Source organism: Bufo bufo, chromosome 1 (assembly GCF_905171765.1).
Source record: "Bufo bufo chromosome 1, aBufBuf1.1, whole genome shotgun sequence".
NCBI lineage: Eukaryota > Metazoa > Chordata > Amphibia > Anura > Bufonidae > Bufo > Bufo bufo.
Genome location: NC_053389.1, coordinates 406153775 through 406174455, shown reverse-complemented (window position 1 = coordinate 406174455; position 20681 = coordinate 406153775). Strand labels below are relative to the sequence as shown.

Sequence of the window (20681 nt, the reverse complement as noted above, 5' to 3'; positions counted from 1 at the left end):
AAGCCGCTCAGGTCTGGGAGGGTGGAGCGGGCTGTCAGGCTCTGCGCTTGCGCAATGGGCACACAGGGACGCTGATTACACGCGGACACACTGAACCACTAATGGTAAGCTGGTTTTTAGGCTTGGAGATTATAAAATACAGTACAGCTGAGTTTGAGTCAATTGGCAAAAGTTCTTAACCCTTCACATGCATTTGCACTTTAGCACCGAGGCACAAGTTCACATATCAATTTTCTGATTTTGTGTCCTAGACAACACAAATTCATCACAATTATGGAGACTAAATATCATGGGTTGAATGATTTTATATTGTATATAGTTTTTATTGAAAATTATAAAATAGTAGGTTACAGTATAAATGTATGTCAATCACAAAGAAATAACTAAATCAAAGTTATAGAAGATAATCGTGTAAAATCTATAGACAATAGATATCAATACACAGTGTGTGACAAGATTATGTAACAATAAGAAGAACTCGTCAGGTACATACAGATCGGGGTAAAGTGTTATATGCACAAATACATAACATTGTGGAATACAAAACTTTATAGTCTAATGGCAGCATTAGGAGGTATTTTACAGTAATTATGGTTTAGCCACACTTCCCAGTTTTTCAGAAACGAGGCTTTAGAGTTCCGAGAAGATGCCCATAAACCTTCATATAAGCAGTTATTGTCCAATGTTCTGAAAATTCTATTAATATTAGGGAGATTACCAGATTTCCAGCAATTAGCGATTTTTAGTCGAGTGGCGAATATTAAGTGACTGGCTATCGATCGAATGTGATAAGGAAGGTCTATAAGCCCAATAGACAAGAGAGCCATCCTAGATGAAGGTTTAATAGGGCAACTTGCAATAGATGAAATAAACTTAAATACCGAATTCCATAGATTTCTAACTGTAGGACATTCCCACCACATATGTATATAAGAGCCTGGAACTTTTCCGCATCTCCAACACTCTGGGGGAAAATCTGGGAATATCCTGTTTAAATAGAAGGGGGTTCTGTACCATCTATACAGGATTTTTCTTGCCCCTTTCTTTTAGAAACACAAGTAAATGCTTCTTCCCATTCTGAGTCTGAGAGAACAGAGCCCAATTTCAGAAGTTGGTAACCCTTAGTGATACCTTTGTCCGAGTTTTTGGACATATGTATCCATTCTAGAAGGGAATAGTTATGTGGATCCAAGCTAAAAAAAATGGAGATTGTAATAAGTGTCTTATCCTTAGATACTTATAGAAATCCGAATTGGGAATATCGAAATCTCTGTGAATTTGAGCAAATTCAACAAAAATACCTTCCTTCCATAATTGCCTAATATCAGAGATGCCCGAGGACACCCAATTGTTTACACGCAGATCTGGAAGATCTAATTCGCAAATTTCCTGAGGAGCTGAGGACACACAAGTGGGAACTAATTTTTCTATTCTAGCAAGGGAATACCAAGTGTTATAAATTGATGTCAGGGTTGATAATGGGGAATTATTTTTAATGCCAATGGCCGCTGTAGCGGAAAGGCGTAACAGTATATCATGGGACCCCATTAAATTCTTTTCCAACAAGACCCATTTTTTGGTGAGGTCTCCTTTAATCAAATATCTCAATTGATCAAGTATAGATGAGGTGTAGTAATGTTTGATAGAGGGGATATTTAGGCCGCCAGCTTTGAGCGGTTTGATAAGGATAGGTGCTTTCACTCTGGATTTATATTTCCCTCAAATGTGACGATTAATTAAAGATTGTAGTTTGGATAGATAAACATTGGGAATGGTAATTGGAATATTACGAAACATGTAAATAATTTTGGGGAGAATGACCATTTTAAGTGCAGCTATTCTCCCTAACCAGGAAAGAGATTCCATCTTTAGGTTATTTAGTGAGTCACTAATTTTATTATATAGAGGCCAAAAGTTAACCTTAAATAGTTTGTTGGTGGGATATGCTAATTGAATGCCCAAGTATGTCAAAGAATCATCAGCCAAAGGAAATTTATATAGATTGGTAATTAAGCGTTTGTTAGCCGGAGATAGACCCAAATCAAGCATTTGGGACTTGTTAACATTTATTTTATAAAAGGATGCTTTGCCAAATTTGGTAATAATGTCATTAATTGCAGATAGTGCAGATGTTGGGTTTGATGTTATAATTAGAACATCATCCGCGAATAGGCCAATACGATGATCTGTGTTTCCTACCTTTATCCCTTTAATGAGCGGGGAAGATCTAATATGCTCCGCAAAAGGTTCCATTGCGAGAGCAAATATCAAGGGAGACATAGGGCATCCCTGTCTAGTCCCATTTTTTATATTGAATGGAGCTGACAGAAAACTAGACGAATATATAGAGGCGCTGGGGTTAGAGTATAAAGACATAACTGCGGATAGGTAGAAATTCCCAAAACCAAACTTTTTTAGTGTTGCATAAATGTAGTCCCAGTGTATTCTATCGAACGCCTTCTCCGCATCCAGGGAAAGAAGCAGAGAAGGCATCCGAGTGTCATATGTCACATCCAACAAGTCTATGAACCTTCTAGTTCCATCCGACGACTGTCTGTTGGGTACAAAGCCAATCTGATCATTGGAAATTAGAGAAGGTAGAATGCTGGATAATCTTTTTGCCAAGATTCTCGCTAAATCTTTATATCCGAGTTTAATAAAGATATGGGTCTGAAGTTAGCCGGTTTATCTGCAGGTTTGCCGGGTTTTGGGAGGGTGATAATTAATGCGTTTAACATATCTTTTGGAATTGAGTTCTGCATTGCTATTAAGTTAAAGGCTCTGTTCAGGAAGGGATTTAAAATGTGCGAAAAGTTCTTGTAATATTCATTTGTAAGCCCATCTGGACCAGGGGATTTATTATTTTTGAGGGAATGAATTGCCTCAGATATTTCCAAATGTGAGATCCTTGAATTGAGGACTTGACTTTGGGATGGAGTTAAGGTCGGGAGGGAGATGCCACTAAGAAAATTGTTAATAGATTCAGTAGTAGGTTGGAAAGTATCGGGGGATTTTTCTAAATTATAAAGGTTTGCGTAATAATTGCCAAATTCCTCTGCTATATGTTTGGGATTAAACAGTTTTTTGCCTTGTGTGTCAAATAGGAAGGGAATTTTTGTCTTGACTTCTCTTTTTATAATTCTATTTGCTAAAATTTTTGAGGCTTTATTACCTTGTGAGTAGTGATCTGATTTGATTTTACGTAAGTGAAACTCATGGTATTTTTTGCACTAGTTTTGTAAACTTTATTCTCTGCAACAAATTTATGCATCATGTTCTCATTTGATGTGTGTTTAATTATCCACTTAGTTTGTAATATGTGATTAATTTTCCACTTGGAATCATGGGTATATATACCCAGTTGTGACACTATTATTTTGCTTTACAATGGCCTCATTGAGTGGGCTGAAACGTTGCCTGAGAATAAATTGGGTCATCACCTTTTCACCTGATGTAGGAGTGCTGCCTCGTTTTTTGGAATTATCTATCTATCTATCTCTATCTCATATAAATTCAATTCAATTCAATAAAGCTTTATTGGCACGTCCAAGTAAAACATTTAGCATTGCCAAAGCAAAAAACATAATAGGTATTGTGGAGGGGGGTTTGATGTGGGAATTAAAGGGGGTGGATGTTAGGTTAAAGGGGCAGTCTGGGGGTATAATAGTCCATGGTGTCTCATCTTCCTCTCAGTTGGTGACGGGTAGAGACATATTGGGCAGCGATCTCCACAGTGGACGCCTCTTCCCCCAGTAAGATGTGGAGTTTCGTCTGCTCATCTATGGAGGTGAAATCCGGGATGTGAGCGGAGAGTCTCTGGAAGTAAGAAGCCCTCACAGGTGAGTATTTGCTGCAGTGTAGCAGGAAGTGGGCCTCATCCTCCAGGGCCCCCTGCCCACAGTGCTGGCACAGTCTGCTCTCCCGCGGCTTGTATACAGGGAGTGCAGAATTATTAGGCAAGTTGTATTTTTGAGGATTAATTTTATTATTGAACAACAACCATGTTCTCAATGAACCCAAAAAACTCATTAATATCAAAGCTGAATATTTTTGGAAGTAGTTTTTAGTTTGTTTTTAGTTTTAGCTATTTTAGGGGGATATCTGTGTGTGCAGGTGACTATTACTGTGCATAATTATTAGGCAACTTAACAAAAAACAAATATATACCCATTTAAATTATTTATTTTTACCAGTGAAACCAATATAACATCTCAACATTCACAAATATACATTTCTGACATTCAAAAACAAAACAAAAACAAATCAGTGACCAATATAGCCACCTTTCTTTGCAAGGACACTCAAAAGCCTGCCATCCATGGATTCTGTCAGTGTTTTGATCTGTTCACCATCAACATTGCGTGCAGCAGCAACCACAGCCTCCCAGACACTGTTCAGAGAGGTGTACTGTTTTCCCTCCTTGTAAATCTCACATTTGATGATGGACCACAGGTTCTCAATGGGGTTCAGATCAGGTGAACAAGGAGGCCATGTCATTAGATTTTCTTCTTTTATACCCTTTCTTGCCAGCCACGCTGTGGAGTACTTGGACGCGTGTGATGGAGCATTGTCCTGCATGAAAATCATGTTTTTCTTGAAGGATGCAGACTTCTTCCTGTACCACTGCTTGAAGAAGGTGTCTTCCAGAAACTGGCAGTAGGACTGGGAGTTGAGCTTGACTCCATCTTCAACCCGAAAAGGCCCCACAAGCTCATCTTTGATGATACCAGCCCAAACCAGTACTCCACCTCCACCTTGCTGGCGTCTGAGTCGGACTGGAGCTCTCTGCCCTTTACCAATCCAGCCACGGGCCCATCCATCTGGCCCATCAAGACTCACTTTCATTTCATCAGTCCATAAAACCTTAGAAAAATCAGTCTTGAGATATTTCTTGGCCCAGTCTTGACGTTTCAGCTTGTGTGTCTTGTTCAGTGGTGGTCGTCTTTCAGCCTTTCTTACCTTGGCCATGTCTCTGAGTATTGCACACCTTGTGCTTTTGGGCACTCCAGTGATGTTGCAGCTCTGAAATATGGCCAAACTGGTGGCAAGTGGCATCTTGGCAGCTGCACGCTTGACTTTTTTCAGTTCATGGGCAGTTATTTTGCGCCTTGGTTTTTCCACACGCTTCTTGCGACCCTGTTGACTATTTTGAATGAAACGCTTGATTGTTCGATGATCACGCTTCAGAAGCTTTGCAATTTTAAGAGTGCTGCATCCCTCTGCAAGATATCTCACTATTTTTGACTTTTCTGAGCCTGTCAAGTCCTTCTTTTGACCCATTTTGCCAAAGAAAAGGAAGTTGCCTAATAATTATGCACACCTAATATAGGGTGTTGATGTCATTAGACCACACCCCTTCTCATTACAGAGATGCACATCACCTAATATGCTTAATTGGTAGTAGGCTTTCGAGCCTATACAGCTTGGAGTAAGACAACATGCATAAAGAGGATGATGTGGTCAAAATACTCATTTGCCTAATAATTCTGCACGCAGTGTATCTACCTGTGCTGCCCGGTCTCCATCTCCAGGCTGTGGGCGCTCAGTCTGTACAGGCTCAGGGTCTGTCTGTGTTTGGGGTTGGGTATCCTCTCCAGGTAGGGCTATCTATCTCATATCTATCTCATATCTATCTATCATCCATATTGTATTATCTACATCTGACTATCTTGCATCTATATTTGGTTACATCTCTCTGTGTCTATCCATCCATTATTATTATATCATGGGATTTTCCCACAAGGAAGAAAGAAGGAAGTTTACCGAGATGAGAAATAGTATGAAATATGGAATTATGCAACTTTGGCTACATTGATGGTATAGCTTTAATATAAGGAATGACATGTCATCATAATAGTTTGATAAATTATTCATTAGCGTTGCTTTAGTCTGTGCATTCTTTATCCTCTATACCTTTTAGATTCTCTTTAGGAATGAGTAATTTATTTTGATTTCATATCTATAATTTAAAGGTTGCCCCATATCCTGATCCAAATAGAGGTTTATCCCTGAGGTTAGCAGACTTGGTTATTCTGTGTGGAATATATGTAAGCTGTCACTTAAACCCATGTTTCCTATGTTATAGATAAAACTACAGGAGGATTATATAACAGTATTTATATCATCTAATATGCAATTCACATGTTTTTTTTTTAGTTTAGATAAATACATTTACTTGCGGGGTACCCCTCGCTGAAGCTGCCACCCTGCCTGTTTTTTTAAAATATCACTCCTACGCCCCGCTGTGCCCCCCTGCAGTTTTCTCACTCAGTATGTTAATACTAAGCATCTGTACAGGGATGAGACGCCAGGGTTTCTCAATGGGCGTCTTCTTCTCCCTGGCTGTGAGGCTCTCCGATGTGATTGGATTGAGGCACAGCCACGGAGAAGAAGACGCCCATTGAGAAACCCTGGCGTCTCCTCCTTGTACCGATGCTCAGTATTAACATACTGAGTGAGAAAACTGCAGGGGGGCAAAGAGGGGCATAGGAGCGATATAAAAAAAAAAAAAACAGGCAGGGTGGCAGCTTCAGCGAGGGGTACCCCACAAGTAAATGTATTTATCTAAACTAAAAAAAAAAACATGAAAGGTCCTCTTTAAGCTACTACAAAAATGTGGAAGATCTGGTAATACCAAATGTTGTGCTGCTGTCGGGGATGGAACTGCAATGTAGTGTACAAATGTATTTCTTGTAAAAGTGACCCACCAATAAAAAAAAAGTACAGTTGTATCTTGTCTCCAGTGTCCTTCAAAGCCATACAAATAAGCACTTCTTTATGATTCATGAAATAAGTGTAAAGAGAATGTTTGAAAGAGGCGTTGTCTTGCTTCAGCAAATAGTATTTATCATGTAGACAAAGTTAATACAAGGCACTTTCTAATGTATTGTGATTGTCCATATTGCCTCCTTTGCTGGCCGGATTCATTTTTCCATCACATTATACATTACACAGTATCCAGGGGTTAAGACCACCCTGCAATCTAGCAGTGGTGGCCGTGCTTGCACACTAAAGGAAAATGGCCTATGTGCACTGCCATGGTCCCGGCCACCCGTGAGGCCGTCGCTTTTTCCTATACTGTACAAGCACGGCCACAACTGATGGATTGCAGGGTGGTCGTAACCACGGAAATGAGCAGTGTATAATGTAATGGAAAAATGAATCCAGCCAGCAAAGAAAGCAATATGGACAATCACAATACATTAGTAAGTGCCTTGTATTAACTATACCTACATGGTAAATGCCATTTTCTGAAGTGAGACAACAGGGTTAGTATGGAGATCAGGCAGAGGTCAGGTCTAGCAGAGAAGGGAACAGGTAGAAGTCAGAAAATAGGAAGACAACTGTAGAACAGCACACCTTTGCACGACACTAGTAGACTACAACTTATTGCTTCGGCAACTTCTCACAGGGAAAGGTGCCTTAACAAATGTACCCCAAGGTGGCCAGCCATTGGCTGGTAAACATTAGGGTGCAAGAGCACTGGCCCTTCAAGAGCTGGAGGAAGCACTCGCGCCCTATCAACAGATTTAGAGGCCGCTGGCTGCATGGAGGGACGGAGTTTTTCAGGCCAGGAAGAAAGGGAGAGATGACGGGGGTCCGCACTGCCGGAGACCGGACTGAGTGATCAGACTTGCAGAGGGCATAAGACGCTGCTGTAACAATAGCATTGATAAATTCCCCCCTAATGTACTCAAAGGCTATCATTATCCAGGGAATATGTTTGATCAGCACACCTTTGTCTCGACTGCAGTAAAAAGCGTAGTCAAGTACACATTCCAATATAACTATAAGGGGGAAAAAACACAATTACATGCACTGTACTGCAGACACATGCAACTGTACAGCCTACAGATGTAAACGTCTGGGCCATATGTTCAGCGGGACACTGCAGATGGTAGGGAAAAGCATAATGCCCAAATGTGATGTGAACCTAGCCTACAAATATATATTTGCTTTAAGCTCGGGGTAATAAAATGAAACTATACTGTACCTTCCTACCATCAGTGCTTTAATTGGAGGAGACATCTGTATGCATTAGTAGTAAGGATGCACAACCATGCGTCTGTCCCTGAAGGATGCAGTTAAAATCCAACTTGTCATAATTCAACTTAAACTATGCCATACGGAACAATTCCAACTTTCTTGGCTTGTGTTATATGCTGCTGCCTAGTGAGCCTGATTTATAGTTTAATAATATAGCTAGTCTGTGGCAAAGCACCCAACACACCAATTCATTTCATTAGTAGAGACATTTCGGAAAGTACGGAATAGGCTCTGTAATGTAGATCTGCCTGCTCGGCGTCTGCATCGTACTCCTTATTACAGTGCTATTTACGTCTTCTCTAGTAGTTACGTTTTATGGTTATGGTTTGGGGGAGAACAATGAAGAGGCTGCAAAACGAGCACTAAGAACACAAACCACAATTTCCATTCCCTTGCTGGAATATTTCAAGTACACTAGTCAATAGGAATTCATAGCGCATAGCCACATGAATATGAGAAGAGGAAGAAGTGTTCTGCTGATTTAAAGAAGGTAAGTCTTGTAAACTACAGCAAAGCGACCATTCTACACTAATTGAAGGGAGAATTCAATTTTGATCAAGATTTTGCATTCCCTGTCAAAGCCTTGAGTGACAGAGCTATAATAGTTTAGATGGCAGAGAATTTACCAATGCATACATCTATAGTGGTCTCCTACGTCTGTGTTGGGTTTCTGTGTGATCTGATTATAACTAATGTATTGTATAGTAATACTTTCCAGGCTCCCAAATGGAAACTGGAAAAATATTTTATATATGGTAGAAAACGTGCTTATCTGAAATAAAAAAGTAAAGATGGTTTCACATACTGTGTAGTGCCTGGATACATTCTCAGTTGCATTCTCACAGCATTTAGATAGATAGATAATAGATATGAGATAGATAGATAGATCTCAAAAATACTGTGGCCAGGCGCTACTGTAAAATCTATAGTAGAATATTGAAAAGTCTATATGCAAAGCACATTGGTTTGTGGCATTTTTGCATGCACTAGACATGGCAATTTTTCTTCTGACATCTTCAGATTCCAGAAAAAGTTAAAGAATTAAAAAGGTTAATTAAAAAGGTTTTAAACACATTTCTACGTGCATTTAAACATTGAAAAAGTGTGTGTGAAGGGGCCCTAATCATTACAGGGAGTATGGCACACAATTTATTTGCCAATTAAAAAAGTGACACTTTTTTAAATTTGTTTTTATTTTTTATGTGAGATTACCAGGGATCAGCCCTCTTGCCTGAACTATTGTTACCAGCATATAAATGCTTTATAGTAGCCAAATGGGCCAAATACACAATAGACTGGGGGGAACTCTTTGGGGGAGTAAAATATAAATTTTTGCAGATGACACTAAACTGTGTAAAGTAATTAACACTGAAGAGGACAGTATACTGCTACAGAGAGATCTGGACGGATTGCAGGCTTGGGCAGAGAAGTGGAACATGAGGTTTAACACTGACAAATGTAAGGTTATGCACATGGGAAGGAATAATGCAAGTCACCCGTACATACTAAATGGTAAAACACTGGGTAACACTGACATGGAAAACACTGACCTAGGAATTTTTATAAACAGCAAACTAAGCAGTAAAAACCAGTGTCAGGCAGCTGTTGTCAAGGCCAATAAGATAATGTGTTGCATCAAAAGAGGCATAGATGCCCGTGATGAGAACATAGTCCTACCACTTTACAAATCACTGGTCAGACCACACATGGAGTACGGTGTACAGTTCTGGGCTCCTGTGAACAAGGCAGACATAGCAGAGCTGGAGAGGGTTCAGAGGAGGGCAACTAAAGTAATAACTGGAATGGGGCAACTACAGTACCCTGAAAGATTATCAACATTAGGGTTATTCACGTTAGAAAAAAGACGACTGAGAGGAGATCTAATAACTATGTATAAGTATATCAGGGGTCAGTACAGAGATCTATCCCATTATCTATTTATCCCAGGACTGTGACTGTGACAAGGGGACATCCTCTGCGTCTGGAGGAAAGAAGGTTTGTACACAAACATAGAAGAGGATTCTTTACGGTAAGAGCAGTGAGACTATGGAACTCTCTGCCTGAGGAGGTGGTGATGGTGAGTACAATAAAGGAATTCAAGAGGGGTCTGGATGTATTTCTGGAGCGTAATAATATTACAGTTTATAGCTACTAGAGAGGGGTCCTTGATTAGTATTTCTTTGCCTTCCTCTGGATCAACTTGCAGGATAACAGGCTGAACTGGATGGACAGATGACTTTTTTAGCCTTACAAACTATGTTACTATTATATGATAATCGATAATGTACAAGAGACAGATGTGTCCACCCTTACCTTAGCTCTAATTTGGTTAAGGACTCCAGTTTCTCATTAAACCAATTATAACCAATAATGAGAAGTGTCTCTGACAGGCTCCCAACCACATAGACACATGTAGGACCATAGACATACGTAGGATAAATATCTTGTGACACAATATCACAAATTAAAGTTGTTCTGAAAAGATGGTTGTCTCTTGACACACATTTCAGGATATGTCCAAGCAAGATGAAACATAAGGAAGAACATCTGTATACGGTAAATGGCATTCATCTTCCTGCTTTGTTCTGACTGACAGCTTGCCCAAAACGTTTCATTAGACTAGCTAATGATGTCCAGGTACAATTTATACAGTATAGATTACATGTGACTGAAGCACTAAAGGTTAAAGTGCACATTAACCCTAGTAGATACAATTATACTAGCGACCACATATACAGTAGAAGTCAAAATGGTTAACAGAATATGTACCACAAAATACACAAAAATGGACATTGAATAGGGAAAACTGAGGGCGAATAACTGTACAGCAGAGCTGTAATTTATAAATGATCCACTTTCTATCCATGGTAATTAGTTTGTACAGCTACGCTGTGACCTCTGGCGCACAGTGCCCATTTAATAACACTAATTCAAGCATAAATATGAACTGAGTTATCATGATTTGAACAAAAGGAAAATATGCTCCAATCCTAAGAACAATATTTTAATATATTCATGCTAATATCTTATCTTATCTTATCGCCAAGGAGTTTTTCCTTACCTTCCCTAACATTAGCTGTTTGCCATTATAACAGCGGCACCATATTACCAACACCCAGCGCTCCACCTAGTAATGAAACCACTTAAATCCAACTAATGCATTTCTTTCCTGTCAATTTCATGTTTCACATATAATTCCTTAAGCATTTTCACAAGATAGAGCTCAATTCTTCCCATAAACTTACATTTCCAGCTGAGTGCAAAAGAATCAAGGTTGTTCTAGAAGGCAGTGAGCCAACCAGACTGTGTAATTACACAATCCAGGTATGTAATTTCTAGGCCTTTTAGCATGTAGCATGAAAGCAATTCAATGTGCTAGCATTTATAGCAGCTGAAAGACATTTTAAAAGCCATAGGAGCTTTTCAAAAACATATATATGAGTTTATAAATGCAAATGTAGGAATAGCAGTGAGTTTGAAAAGTGAATCGATGTTTTCCAAAGTTTAATTCTGAAATGTCACTAAACTTTGAAGAAAAAACTGAAAAACAGTTCAAAATAAATACTCTATTTTGTTCTAGGCCTAGACCACACAGCGTCTTGAGCCAAGTGAAAAAAAAACTGAGATGTGCCTCATGGGACAATATTGAGCTTGGGCCTAATCAGCAATCTACAATCAGATTAATCTATCTGCAAGACTGCATACCTGATTAGGTTGTGCACGTAGCATAACCAGAGGCATTGCATAAAGATCATGGACTCTGAAACAACATTTGTACCAATGTTCCTGAGTAGTCACATACCATTTATAGGTCTTCATATGTAGCAAAAGGGTATTTGTATTTCTTTGGAAGTGGGGTATAAGTGTAAGTGAAACCTGCTAGCTCTGCTTCAAGTTTATGATGGCACCAGCTATGTCCACCACTGGCATGTGTGGGCAGTTGCAATATCTTATATAAGAAATTAGAAATTGGTAGATATCAAATCATAATGCAAGGTAATCCTTAACAAAGACGCAAACAAAGGCAGACTGGAAGGAAGAAAACTGCCCAGTTCTTCTGTATGTTATTCTTCATCCTAGATAGTTGCTTCCTCTTTGATCTACACAGCAGACAGTCATGTCTCATGGATAAAATTCACCTCTGGAGATGTGAATTCTCTAAGCTGTGATCACTTTGGCGCTGGCTAGACTGGGGTGTAGGGTCTGAAAACACCTGATCTTCTCCCTTAAACCCCTTAAAGGGTTCGCCCCATGACTACAACTTATCCTCTATGCACACAATAGGGGTTAAGTGTCTTATGTGTGGGGGTCTGTGAGGGGAACATTACTAGAACATGGCCCATATTTCTCCTTTGAATGGAGCAGCAGACTTGCATACATGTCTTCCGCTTCATTCAACTGCAGCCCCATAGAGTACAATGAAGCAGCAGACATACATGCGTGTCTGCCGTTCCATAGGAATATGACCCTGTTCTAATGATCGGTGGGGGCACCAACAGTCAGACCACTTTTCTCTATCCTGTAGATAAGTTGTTGTTCTGGATTGGCATCAGTAGTGCAGATGCAATGATAGTACAGCCTTGGACAGGCCCAATAGATGGATGGACGAGGATTGATCTATCTAGGATGGACTAGTACATCCTGGCATTTAAGGGACACTTGTGCTGCTTCAATATTAGGATCAGATAGCCCAGAAACAGGATCCAGGAATTAGTATGAACCTCCTTCTGCAGGTAATGCATAGACAGACGAGACTCCTTTAATAGTATTTATTGAAAGTATCATTCTCTTGAAAAGGAAAATGCAGTCTGGTTACACTAACCTATAGACAGGATTAACACAATGACTTGGAAAGAAGCCACTTTTTCCAGTAACCAGTGAAACCCCACGAAGCCAGCCTTCCTGGATTTTCCCTAAGACACGGACACCTTCTCCCTTTTGAAGGTCAATCTCTTCTGGACCCTGAGCTTTGTATGGATAAACTGCTACACACCTGTCAAAAAGCCAAAACGGAGGAAATCTAAGAAATGTTCTAACACATAATGTCAAAATCAAGGTACTGATAGAAATGTACTTTTAAGGCAACTCTGCTGAACCTCTAATGTGCTACTTTCTTAAAAGAATAACCAAAGAGTTGATATTAAACTTAATTTAACTTTTATTTTAAATTAACTAGTAAATTTAATTACATCTGAATAAAAAAAGACATTGCTAGTCTGACATTAGTCTTGACTAGCCTAAGAAAAATTGAAATACTGAACAAAAGTTCACTAAATGTTTGATTTATATAACACATGGGTCATTAAAGGGGTCGTTCGTGGTTTAAGAAAGTATGAGAAAAGGGAGAAAATTGGTTTTAAAAAGATTAAATAAGCAATACTCACCTCACATTCCGCTGTCAATTCCATGGCACTTACCCAGTCCCCCGCTGGCCTGTTTAGGCTTCCTGGCATTTCTCATCATCCAGCAAATGTCTACTCAAGAGCCAATTAACAGCCACATTTGTTGCATGCTGAGAGACACCTGGAAGCAGACACCAGCAGGGGTTCTGGTAAGATTTGGAATGCTTGCGGTGGGGGATTGGTGAGGTGAGAATTGCTGGTCTTATTTTCTCAACCCATGCCCTTCTTTCAGAATTTCCACCTTACAACCCCTTTAATTTTTTATGTAATTTACTGTTGTTAAGTTAATGTGTGCTAACGGCGAATAGATCTGCAATGAGTTACTGATCTACCCTTTACACAGTTCTTCCTTTTCACATCCATGCCTCAGGATAGCAGTATTATAAACAAATCAATGGAAGTACTATAATTTAAAACAACACAGTAAATGACACAATAAAGAAAATCATCAGTTTCCTTTTACTTACATATTAGCCAGAATATTCTGATGAGAACTTGGGAATGCCACTAGAGAGGGCCCCGTCCCCTGTGGTCCAAGTGTGGCATAAAAAAATGAAGCATTGATCTAAGGATATTTAAGCATTTAAATGTAAAAATAGTTTTCCACATCGAGCACATGATTAATCAATATATACATACATACATACAACAGAAGATGCACATTCTTTTGGATTACACTCTTACAATTTTTGAAATATAGGATTCTATATTTTTCATAGGTATACAGATAAAAGGTAACAGATACTACACATAAAGCTGTATTTATTCTCAATTGGGTTCGCAAGGATTTAACATTTGATGACTCTAATGGCTCCAAAAGATTAACCATTAACTATGATTAATTGAATAATATTTTTGGTGTTGGTTTCAGTGGTTTCCAGGTCTGTTTATTTTACCTACAGCTATCTTATGTATTATTTGATAATTTGCTCTACAATTGTATGGTGTTTCTACATGAAACAGCATCTTTTCAGAAAACTCTATGTTATGCCGTCGGTTGACCAGAAGTATGGTTTTCCACGTTTACTCCTAATGCTTTGTTGCTGTATCCCTCTGTGATGCATTTACAGAACATAATTGGCAAGATTTCCAAGAGCTGTGAGTGGTCAACCATGAAAATGGTGTGCAGTTAGCCCATGCCTTCAGCACCACCGAGTGCCAATGCAAGCTTTACTGGATAAAGAAAGAAAACAAAAACTCCATCCTCAAAACTCCAACTCCATGGTACCTTTTTTCAACCTAAATTCCCATTATGCACACAAGTTCACAATTCAGTTTCTTTCTCAATCCAGTCTGCACACTACACATTCAACTACTATCTGCATTGTAGCAAATAATTGGTATATTTTCTAAAAGCTAAAACGATCTAGAAAACACAAATGTGTAAAATTATAGAAAAATGCTATTGTGCTGCAGAGTGGATTGCACAATGAAAGTTTCCAGGGCTAGCAGAGCATGTTTGTCAACAGGCTTATTTGTATTCTTGGACCCTAAGTGCTACTGATAAGGTACAAAGCCTCCGGCAACACAGTCTGTGCCAGTTGATAACTAGGAAATGTCTGTTTACTCTGCACAGATTTCAACGTTATCACACAGACATTTTAAATGGCCACTTCACAGGGTCGAGCATGTTAAAAATAACACCAAAGCTGGGCCGAATCAATGGAAAGAGAGATACTGTATCTTCTGAAACAGTGTACCAAACAAATGAAAGTTATGTTACAATAAATACTAATGTGTGTGATAAGACATTTCTTCACCACTAAAAATAAAGGCCTGAAAATAACAGCCTGTCTCTTAAAGGTGACGTTATAATGCATGAAAGAGGGTAAATTGCTAAATAAAGCATATTTTATTATATGCTCTATGTGCCTGATCTTATAAATTCTAAAGACTAGTGTTGATCGAGCACCAAAGTGCTCTGGTGCTTGAGTAGAACACTTTGGGAGCACCCGAGCACAATCGAAGTCAATGGGAGAACCAGATCATTAAAGGGAACCTGTCACTGGGATTTTGTGTATAGAGCTGAGGACATGGGTTGCTAGATGGCTGCTAGCACATCTGCAATACACAGTCCCTATAGCTCTGTGTGCTTTTATTGTGTCAAAACACCGATTTGATACATATGCAAATTAACCTGAGATGAGTCCTGTCCTTGACTCATCTCACGTACAGGACTCATCTCAGGTTAATTTCCATATGTATCAAATCGTTATTTTAACACAATAAAAGCACACAGAGCTATGAGGACTGGGTATTGTGGATGTGCTAGTGGCCATCTAGCAACCCATGTCCTCAGCTCTATACACAAAATCCTGGTGACAGGTTCCCTTTAAACCAGGCACCCCCGGCACTGAAATGGCTCGGGAACAGCATGGGGATGATGTCTGGATGCATCTTAGACTCCCAGGTCGCTGCTGGGAACCATGTTGTCCACTTTGACAGAATGACAATAATACGCACAAAACCGAAGACAAAATCGATTTTAGAGGATTTTTTTTCTCGAAAACATTCATTCCTGTATATTTTTATACGTATATAAAGTGCAAGTACTCCGATACAACCGGTATATCACATAAAGGAGGGCCTCATTCACATTGTGGTACAATTGTTCATGTAGTGGGACTCCTACACTTATAAAGCCTATGCACTAAGTGAAAGGGCTGCCAAAAATTACAAGGAACCGACACTCCAATACACCTTTTATTACACATAAAGGAGGGCATCATACACACCCTTGAAAAATTATGATTGATAGCCTGCTGGTGACCCTCAAAAACATTAGGAGCAAGGGCCTGCTGGTGACCCTCTAAAACATTTGGGGTGAGGGTCTGCTGCTGAGCTGACCCTCTAAAACATTAGGGGCAAGGGCCTGCTGCTGATTTGACCATCTAAAACATTATGGGTGAGGGCCTGCTGGTGACCCTCTAAAACATTAGGGGTGAGGTTCTGCTGCTGAGCTGATCCTCTAAAACATTAGGAGCGAGGAGGAGGACGAGGACGAGGACGAGAAAAGGAAGATTGAACCATATACCCTTTTTTGTGGTGGAAGGGGTGCATGGGAATACAGTGTATTCAATAAACCATAAAAGCCACATTTAAATTGCCTTTATGTTCAGCCGCTTTCCTCTGGTGGAGTAGAGAAGTCAGGGGCAATCCAGGCCTTGTTCATTTTAATAAGAGTCAACCTGTCAGCATTTTCAGTTGACAGGCGGATGCGCTTATCAGTTATTATGCCCCAGCAGCACTAAATACCCGCTCTGACAAAACACTGGGGGCAGGGCAGGCCAGCACCTCTAAGGCGTAGAGCGCCAGTTCGTGCCACATGTCCAGCTTGGACACTCAATAGTTGTAAGGCACAGAGGGATCACTGAGGACGCTGACACGGTCTGCTACGTACTCCTTCACCATCTTCCAAAACTTTTCCCTCCTTGTGACACTAGGCAGCGCATCAGGATGAGGGTGCTGATGGGGTGTCATGAAACTGTCTGAGGCCTTGGAGAGTTTTGCCCTGCCTCTGTTAGAACTGCTGTGTGTTCCCCTCATCTCCCCTCCTCGGTTGCCCAAGGAACTAAGTACTCTGCTGCCAGCCTTGTCAGCTGAAAATTTTAGGAGCAATTTTTACACAAGGATCTTCTGGTATTGCACCATTTTGCTAGTCCTCTCCAATACAGGAATGGGAAATGAGAAGTTCTCTTTGTAGCGGGGGTTGAGAAGAGTGAACAACCAGTAATCGGTGTTTGCCAAAATGCATATAACATGAGGGTCACGGGAAAGGCAGCATAACATAAAGTCAGCCATGTGTGCCAGAGTCCCAACAGACAAGACTTCGTTGTGCTCATCAGGAGGATGACTCTCAGTCTCCTCATCCTCATCCACCTCTTCGGCCCATCCACACTGAACAGATGGAATAAACCTGCTATGGGTACTACCCTCTGTAGCGGAGGCAACCGTCTCCTGCTCCTTCTCCTTATCATCATCCAATTTGCACTGAGAAGAGGACCTGAGGGTGGTCTGGCTATCACCCTGTGTACAGTCTTCCCCCATTTCCACCTCTTCCACATGCAAAGTGTCCACCTTCATTGTGAGCAGCCAGCGTTTCAGTAGACACAGAAGTGTGATGGTTACGCTGATAATAGCAGCATCGCCCCTCACCATCTGTGTTGATTCCTCAAAGTTGCGTAAAACCTCACAGAGGTCAGACATCAATGCCCTCTCATCGCTTGTGAAGAGCGGAAGCTGACTGGAAAGGCAACGACCATGTTGCAGCTGGTAATCCACTACTTCCCTCTGCTGCCCACAAAGCCTGGCCAACATGTGGAACGTGGAGTTCCAGCACATGCTCACGTCGCACAACAGTCGATGAGCTGGCAATTGCAAGCGCTGCTGCAGCGTTGCCAGACCGGCGGCAGCTGTAGATGACTTTCGGAAATGGGCACACACGCGGCCCACCTTCACCAGTAGCTCAGGCAAATTGGGGTAGGTTTTTAGAAACCGCTAAACCACTAAGTTGAACACGTGGGCTAGGCATGGTATGTGTGTGGGTATGCCGAGCTCCAAAGCTGCCACCAAGTTACGGCCATTATCAGACACAACCATGCCTGGTTGTATGTTGAGTGGCGAGAGCCACAGCTCAGTCTGGTCCCTTATACCCTGCCACAGCTCTGCGGCGGTGTGCTGTTTGTCACCTAAGCAAATTCGTTTCAGCACGGCCTGTGGCCGCTTCCCCACTGCAGTACTGCTTCTAGCTACTGACTGATGGCTGACTGGTGCTGCAAGATGAGAATTCAGAGGTGGAAGTGGAGGAGGAGGCGGAGTAGGAGAAGGGGTGGGTTGGAGCCACTAATGTATGTGGTGGCGTAAATCCTGATGGAAGTAGGGCCGCAATCCTGGGCATCAGTATCACCTGTGCCATCCCAGGGTACTACTCGTTCCCGGACTCCACAACGTTCACCCAGTGTGCCGTCAGGGAAATGTAGAGTCCCTGGCCAAAAGCACTTGTCCATGTGTCAGTCGTTAAGTGCACCTTCCCAAAAGCTGCGTTGGTCAGGGCACGGGTGATGTTACGGGACACATACTGGTGTAGGGCTGGGACGGTACACCGGGAAAAATAGTGGCATCTGGGGACTGAGTAAAGAGGGGAGACGACCGCCATCAGGCTGCAGAAAGCCTCAGTGTCCACAAGCCTAAATGACAACATTACCAGGGCCAGCAATTTGGAAAGGTGCACATTTAGTGCTATGGCCTGTGGGTGGGTGGCTGGGTATTTGCGCTTTCGTTCAAAGACCTGGGGTATGGACATCTGTACGCTGCACTGGGACACTGAAGTGAATGTCCTAGCTGATGGTGCTTGCGAAGGTCCAGGTGCAGGGTGGGAGGCAGGGGATTGGCCAGCAGGTAACACATGGGAAGACAAGGCAGTGGTGTGACCCGCAGACACTGATTGTGGACCCAGGCGTTCGTCCCACCTAATAGGGTGCTTTGATGCCATGTGGCAGATCATGCTGGTGGTGGTGAGGTTGCTAGTGTTCACGCCCCTGCTTATTTTGGTACGGCACAGGTTGCAAATGACAATTCTTTCATCGTCCGCACTTTCCTCAAAAAAGCGCCAGACTGCGGAACACCTACCCCTTGGCAAGGGAGTTTGCCGCAATGGGGTGCTTCGGGGAACAGTTGCGGGCCTGTTTGGTATGGCCCGCCTTCTCCCTTTTGCTACCTCACTGCCTCTTACAGCCTGTTGCTGTGCTGCGGATCCCTCCCCCTCTGTACTGCTGTCCTCGCTCGGCTTGCCACCTTCCCAGGTTGGGTCAGTGATTTCATTGTCCACCACCTCCTCTTCCACTTCCTCACTCTGGTCATCCTCCCGACTTGTTGATCTAACAAGAACCTCACTTATTGACAACTGTGTCTCATGCTCATCATCAACCTCTTGAGACACTAATCATCATCATCCACCTTTTGAAACAATAATTGCCGTTCCCCACCGTCATCTTCTTCTGACTGTGGATGCTCAAGAGTTTAGGAATCAATGCACCAGATCTCCTCATGTCCCTCTTCAAGAGGGCTTTGCGAGAGGCCCAAATCAAGGAATGGCGATGAAAAGAGCTCCTCGGAATATCCGAGTGTGGGATCACTTGTTTGCCAAGACTCTCCATGGTTGGAGGAAGGAGGATCAGGGTGAGGATTCTGTTGACCAGACTCTTGGCTACTGAGACTGAACCTTGTGAAAGACAGGGTGGTGCTTAACCGACTGGAAGCATTATCTGCTGCAATCCAACCGACCACCTGGTCGGTCGCATTGGTGTGACTTCGAGTGTGGTGTCCTGCGCCGCCCTGCAAACTGGGACATAAAGCTAGGTATCATGGAAGAGTGTGTTTCTTGTGCTCTGGCAGCAGGCATAGTTTCACCGCGCCCAGGGCCACAGCCTCTGCGTGCACCATCAGCATGGCCACTTCCCCGTCCATTACTGCTCGCCTTGAGCATATTAAATGGTATACAGTGGGATGCAAAAGTTTGGGCAACCTTGTTAATCGTCATGATTTTCCTGTATAAATCGTTGGTTGTTACGATAAAAAATGTCAGTTAAATATATCATATAGGAGACACACACAGTGATATTTGAGAAGTGAAATGAAGTTTATTGGATTTACAGAAAGTGTGCTATAATTGTTTAAACAAAATTAGGCAGGTGCATAAATTTGGGCACTGTTGTCATTTTATTGATTCCAAAACCTTTAGATTATTGGAACTCAAATTGGCTTGGTAAGCTCAGTGACCTCTGACCTACATACACAGGTGAATCCAATTATGAGAAAGAGTATTTAAGGGGGTCAATTGTAATTTTTCCTCCTCTTTTAATTTTCTCTGAAGAGTAGCAACATGGGGGTCTCAAAACAACTCTCAAATGACCTGAAGACAAAGATTGTTCACCATCATGGTTTAGAGGAAGGATACAGAAAGCTGTCTCAGAGATTTCAGCTGTCTGTTTCCACAGTTAGGAACATATTGAGGAAATGGAAGACCACAGGCTCAGTTCAAGTTAAGGCTCGAAGTGGCAGACCAAGAAAAATCTCGGATAGACAGAAGCGACGAATGGTGAGAACAGTCAGAGTCAACCCACAGACCAGCACCAAAGACCTACAACATCATCTTGCTGCAGATGGAGTCACTGTGCATCGTTCAACCATTCGGCGCACTTTACACAAGGAGATGCTGTATGCGAGAGTGATGCA

General features: G+C 41.6%; 1 protein-coding gene across 2 annotated transcripts in view; it reads right to left on the bottom strand.

Moving 5' to 3' along the window:
* SH3RF2 (SH3 domain containing ring finger 2) overlaps positions 1–20681 on the bottom strand; it is a 140298-nt gene that overhangs the window by 17501 nt on the left and 102116 nt on the right. For both annotated transcript variants that reach the window (XM_040406127.1, XM_040406135.1), the window contains exons 6-7: positions 13916–14013; positions 12869–13039 (exon numbers count right to left, since the gene is read on the bottom strand). In XM_040406127.1, coding sequence (XP_040262061.1) covers positions 12869–13039; positions 13916–14013 — 269 coding nt within the window. The remainder of the gene's footprint in view (positions 1–12868; positions 13040–13915; positions 14014–20681) is intronic.